At 34.6% G+C, this 6399-nt stretch overlaps 2 protein-coding genes across 3 annotated transcripts in view; both read left to right on the top strand.

The window, feature by feature from the left end:
* Positions 1-1856, top strand: part of LOC109586919 (cytoplasmic dynein 1 heavy chain 1-like) — a 2031-nt gene extending 175 nt beyond the window's left edge. Inside the window, exons 2-5 of the mRNA XM_020003141.1 lie at positions 4-53; positions 370-559; positions 1380-1599; positions 1816-1856. Coding sequence (XP_019858700.1) covers positions 4-53; positions 370-559; positions 1380-1592 — 453 coding nt within the window. The 3' untranslated portion in view covers positions 1593-1599; positions 1816-1856. The remainder of the gene's footprint in view (positions 1-3; positions 54-369; positions 560-1379; positions 1600-1815) is intronic.
* A 297-nt stretch (positions 1857-2153) lies between these two features.
* Positions 2154-6399, top strand: part of LOC109586927 (cytoplasmic dynein 1 heavy chain 1-like) — a 6456-nt gene continuing 2210 nt past the window's right edge. The window contains exons 1-4 of one of the 2 annotated variants that reach the window (XM_020003145.1): positions 2154-2222; positions 2341-2536; positions 3506-3683; positions 3822-3975. In XM_020003145.1, the coding sequence (XP_019858704.1) occupies positions 2459-2536; positions 3506-3683; positions 3822-3898 (333 nt within the window). In that variant the 5' untranslated portion in view covers positions 2154-2222; positions 2341-2458 and the 3' untranslated portion in view covers positions 3899-3975. Of the gene's footprint in view, positions 2223-2321; positions 2537-3505; positions 3684-3821; positions 3976-6399 lie in introns of those variants that run through there. The other variant, XM_020003144.1, reaches the window with a different exon arrangement.

Raw genomic sequence — 6399 nt, 5'->3', positions numbered from 1 at the left:
CAGGGTTTCAGGACTGCCGAGACACTCACTAGCAAGATAGGACCTTTCTTTAAGTAAGCAAATGTTGGGATTTAATTAGAGTTGCATGGGCTTTAATTAGAAGTGTTCTTATTATGAGCATTAGATGACGAGCCATAAGTTGTAAAACCGGTCAAAACGGTTTTGGTATTTGATGAATAACGAGGCATTTGTCTGAGGATTAAAATCATTCTTTTGCATGTAAAGTACATGTACTTTAGCCTTTACAGCTACATGTACATGTACATAATGCATATAGTCACATCATGCAAATTTAACATGCAAATGTGTACATGTACATGTATATTTTCTCGTTAAAGTTTAAGCTTCTTGTTTTCTCTCTCTTTATAGATTGTGTGATGAGGAGTTATCCAATCAGTCTCATCATGACTTTGGTCTGAGAGCCCTAAAGAGTGTACTGGTGAGTGCTGGTAATATCAAGAGGGACAGGATCCAGCAAATGAACCAAGAACTGGCAGCTCAAGGACAGACACTGGAGGAAACTGATCTATCTAAGCAACTTCATGAACAAGAGGATGAGGTATGTGCAGTGTACATGTACATGTATAATTGCATACATTGTGTATGGGATTTAAGCATTGTTGTATTGTGCTATAAATCCTTGTACATGCAAAAGCCTGTGCTTCTATTTCCCATCTTTATTTTAGCAATAGCTTCTACATTTTCATACATTTTTATTTGAGAGTTCTTCTGTACTTTATATACATGTACTTGTACATGTAGAATTTTACTGTACAAGATGATTTATTGGCGAGGAATTAATATTGCCGATTGACATTTCCATGAAGAAATCACCAATATAAATTTGACCATTTTTGTTTTAAACTGGGCATGCTCATGCTAGCTTTTAATATTTTTGTTAAAAATGACTAAGACAGGATTCTAAAAAATTATAGAAAATCTAATTTTAATTAGAATTTGCTGAAACTTTCTACACAAAATAAGAGCATGTATGTGCATCAGAAACCATAATAAAAATTGAAAATTCTATACTTGAAATTTATAGCAAATTTTAGCCAACGCCCCTGTACTATACAGGGACTTTGGCTTGATTTTGGAGCAACTTAAAGAATTCATAAAAAATCCAAATTCCATCAGAATCAGCTCAAACTTTCTACACAATATAAGAACATGTATGTGCATCAGAAAATGTTATAAAAATTGAGAATTCTCAACTTGACATTTTTGGAAAAATTTGGCCAACACCCCCTTACTATAATAATACAGAGACATTGTCTAAATTTCGCCAAAAATGATGTAATGTCCGAGCACCCATAATTTTTTAATAATGGTGTTATTATGTTTAGTATATTATTAGTAAATCTCTGTATACTCTCTAGGTTTGTATAATGTTTGAATTACAAGACCTTAAGTTTGGTACCCTAGCCACTGTGAGTTGCTGTGGTATGGTCTGGTTTAGTGAAGACGTCTTAACACTTGATATGGTTTCTGATCACTTCATATTGAAACTGAAATCAATACCTATTGACGAGGGAGACGAGGAACTGAGAGGAGGGGGCACCTTCAACCAGAAGACCATCTCTCCTGCATAATATGCAGGTAAGCAACTACATGTACATGTACACATGTATTATTGTTAATTTTTATGACTTTTATTATTGTTATCCATTCAATTTTGAATCAGTTTTGTGAGCATATATTATTACACTTTTACATTCATTTACACATACAGTATGCAATAATCACCATCTTCTACTTCAATAATTCATCTACTTCTTTAACCACTTACTCACAAAATTTTATTCCTTTGCCCAGGTCCGGAGAGATTTTGCTGATCTATTAAGTCCTCATTTTGCTTTGGACGGTATCATTCCTCACTGTCTTGAACAGGCTGCAACTCTAGACCACATGATGGACTTCACTCGCCTCAGGGCACTCAACTCTCTATTCTCAATGCTCCACCAGATGATCCGAAACATAATCTCCTACAACCAGTCACACCCGGACTTTCCCATGCTCTCCAATCAGCTCGAGGCCTACGTTCCTTGCTACCTCATATTCTGTTTGATCTGGTGCTTCTCCAGAGATGGAAAGATGGTCTGTTGGGAAAAGATGGGCAACTTTATAAGAGGGACAACTACCATACCTCTACCACCTGGTACTGTCCCCATCATTGATTTCAAGGTTAATATTCAAGGAGAATAGATACTGTGGTCTAACAGGTAATTTAACAGATTAATATTTCTATTTAATGCTCTGCTTTCTATTTAATGCCATGCTTTTTATTTAATGCCATGCTTTTTATTAATGTTATACTTTTTATTTAATGCCCCTCTTTAGAGTACCCAAGATTGAGGTTGAGACTCATGAAGTAGGTTCTCCTGATGTCGTGGTCCCTACTCTTGATACAGTGAGGCACGAGAGTCTCCTTTATACATGGCTGGGGGAGCATTAGTTGATGGTACTGTGTGGTCCACCTGGCTCTGGTAAAACCATGACACTCTTCTTTGCTCTTCATGCTCTACCTGATTTTGAAGTGAGTTTGAATGTGTACTGTATATGCATGTATATTTACAGGTACATGTACATGTACCAGACTTGGGCCAAATACAACGCGGAAGTATTTAAATACAAATACAAATACTGTACAAAAACAAAAATACAAATACAAATACAAATACTGTTTTCAGCTTTGTATTTAAATGCAGTTACAAATACTGCATACATGTATTTCAATTACAAATACAAATACCTTCTTCTCAAGTATAGACAGTTATTAACTACCGTACGCGTCTTAATTTTCGAGGTGTATTAAATTTCGTTATTTTCATGCTCACCTTAAATCCACGAAATTTAAACCACCTCTAATGCCATTCTATTGTATGTAGACTATGGCCAGAACACGAAAATTAGCTCACACGAATATTAACTTTTGAGCAAACTTCATTGAAAACACGAAATTTTGAACCCTCGAAAATTTGGACGTATACGGTATGTAGTTTTATGAATTAATCAATCAAGTAAATTGAAAGCCTCTTTTCATTATGCATGCATGTATAATCAATAATATTTAGTTATAGTCATGTATTGCATTTTATGAACGTTAGTGTTTCAAAGTTTTGTCACTCAAACAGCATCTTCATTCACATTGAAGTATTTTAAAGTATTTTGCTGTATTTTGAAATACTTCCCTGCTGTATTTCAATTGCAAATACAAATACTTCCTGTTACAAAAACTCAAATTACAAATACAAATACTTTCAAAAGTATTTAAATACGACTAATTACAAATACTATTTGTATTTGACCCAAGTCTGACATGTACATTACAAAATGTATATGTACAGTGTAACTGATACATGTATGTCATTTATGAACATACACTATAGCACATGTACAATGGATGAGATTTTATACTTGCATATTGCTATGTGAAAATGTCTTTGTTATCTTCTTTGTTTTATCTGTTTAACACTCATCTTTCCCCTTTTCTATTTTTCTCCAGGTTGTTGGTCTTAATTTCTCCTCAGCCACTACCCCCGAGCTATTATTAAAGATGTTTGATCATTACTGTGAGTATAAGAGGACTCCCAATGGAGTTGTGATGGCTCCTGCTCAACTCAGAAAGAGGCTGGTTCTTTTCTGTGACAAGATTAACCTTCCAGACCTAATTAACAAATATGGTAAGGAATATTGATTTTACCATAAAATTATGAAGTTATAACAAAAATATGAGGGCTTGTGTGAATCCAAATACACCTAAAAAAATGTCATTGTCTTTTATTAATATTTCATTTATAAATTCTTTTTTCTAATTATAGGTACACAGAGAGTAATATCGTTCTTATGTCAGGTTGTCGAGCACGGTGGATTTTACAGTACCTCTGACCACACATAGGTAACAATAGAGAGGATACAGTTTGTAGGAGCATGTAACCCACTGACTGACCCAGGGAGGAAACCACTGTCACACAGGTACAGTATGCTATAGTGGGCATTGAATACTGAATATTTGGGAGGGATACATGTTTGTATTACATTATACCATATAGCGCTTTAATTAAGAAGATTTTATTTTGGCAATTGGCAGTTTGGAAGCTGAATCCCCAAATCCCCAATATTAAAACCGCCAATCATTAATGCGCATGCTCAGTAATGCTCGTGTACACAAGAATCGCCAAATTAAAAACCGCCAATTATAATTTTTAGCCACGTTGCTAAATTAAAGCGCTATACGGTATTTCTTGGCGGAATGGTACTGTTGTAATGATACTGTGTAGTTTTATTGTTTGACTATGCTGTGGTGAGCATTGTACAATGTACATCTATGTGTTTTATTGGGAGTGGTAGATGTTTGTTTGTACAATTTTATAACTGGCGATTATAATCACACTGTTTGACTGCATCATTTGTACATGTTTGTGTCGATGATAATTACAAATCATTGAAATTAAATAATTAATCATTTCAAATAATTATTATTGTCACTACAAGGTACATGTACGTATGTATTGAAATGTAAACACACTTATATGTGTGTGGGACAGTATTTACATGTAGTTGTTACAACTAGTTTTCATCTCTGAGAACTTGAGAGTAGCATAATTATTTTTCCAGCATAACCATGTAACTCCTTGAGTATCAGAAGTTGCAGTATTGAAGTACTGACCATTAAGATTTGAATTAAGGCATTTATTATACCACCAGGCACCAGTGAAGCCTTGAGCACAATTACGATGCCATCCATCATTATTATTATCTCTTGTGGTGAATCTATATTCATTGTGATAGTACATACAATCCCCAGCAGTACCAGAGTATCCTCCTACTGTTAGTATATATTCAGTACTACCATCATTAACATTAAATGTAGAGTAGTTAGCATAAGCTGTGTTCCCCTCAAAGTCTCCCAGGTCCACTCTTAGTGTGTTTGATCCTTCTTTAGTGAGACGATGAATCTTGCTCAATCCTAACCAAAATTCACCAGTAAGGTCACCAAATCCATTCTCATAGTCAGTCCAGTTCCTATAGAAATCAACAGATCCATCTTGTCTCCTCTGAAATACAGTCCATCCGCCAATATCAGTCTCCATATCACAGTATACCTGTGATCCAATAGTGTATAATTATAAATTACTTTTAACTAACTTCAAATGGAGTCCATATAAACACCACTTGTAGTATTACCATCCTCAACTAAGCTCTTACAGTCTCTATTATCTAGTTTCATAGTCTCAGTATAATACATGTATGTTTTAGCTATTAGTTTATTTACCTGGTGGACAGGCCTGTGGCCTTACATTAGGACATACGATGACAGTCTTCACTCTTCCTTCTCTCATACAAATAGTCTGTCCTAAGTTACTGCTGTTATAGCATGTCCTTATATACAGTGATGGTTCATGTTTATATCCAGTACAATCAGCCATACAATAAGATCCTTCTCCTTCAACAATGGTAACTATTAAACACAGCAACAACAGCACAAAGATGAACATCTTTGACATTTTACTAGACTGTATGTGAGCTTGACAATTCGAATGGGAATTCAAAGCTACCTATTTCCCAAATAATGTCATAATATGAAATAATTGGAGTGCAGCCCCTTTAAGAGGAGTAGAGTACGTGAGTTGAACATGGACTGGAATTTATAGCTACCTATTACTGTTTATGTCTCAAGTTATATTTTCATCTGAAATAATTGGTGTGTAGCCCACTGGAATTTACAGCTTCTATTACTGTTAATTATACTGTTGATTAAGTGAAACCCTATACTGATGAAGTGATTCAGTATGTACAGGCAGTATAGGATTGCGGCCGATTGCCTAACTATTTTTAAAGTTAAATAACCTCATCTTTATGATAGCATGGCTGGGTTAACATTCGTCTAGTTATAAAATATATTTTGGTATCCTGTGAATAAAATGCATTAACCACAATGATCATTGCTCTCCTTATTAGACTCTTAACTGATTCCTTAGAACCCACCCATCACTGAAAATTTTTTAGCAGTTCACTAAAATGTTATCCCTTGAAAATTACCAGTTATATGGTATTTTCCTACATGTATATCATCAATGAATTTTGAGTAATTTTGGAGGCAGTAAATTTTGACGAGTTTGACGTTTAAATAGGATAGGCATTACATAAAATAAACTCAACCATTTTGAAGCAATTGTACATGCTCAATGGCATAATTAATTCATAATAGTTTCCTTTTACCCACCCACACATTATACCTAAAGTCAATAGTTAATAATCCCTACCAGGTATGACAGACTGTAATATTGAAATATCAGCACAATGTAAACACACTGACATGTATGTGTGGGGGGACCTTATTTAAAGGGCAACCGACACGAAAAATTGGGTTCTGATTAAAAATCAAAATATTTTCAT

Source organism: Amphimedon queenslandica, unplaced genomic scaffold (genome assembly GCF_000090795.2).
Source record: "Amphimedon queenslandica unplaced genomic scaffold, v1.1 AMPQUscaffold_12743, whole genome shotgun sequence".
Lineage (NCBI taxonomy): Eukaryota > Metazoa > Porifera > Demospongiae > Haplosclerida > Niphatidae > Amphimedon > Amphimedon queenslandica.
This window is presented reverse-complemented; position numbering and strand designations above follow the sequence as displayed.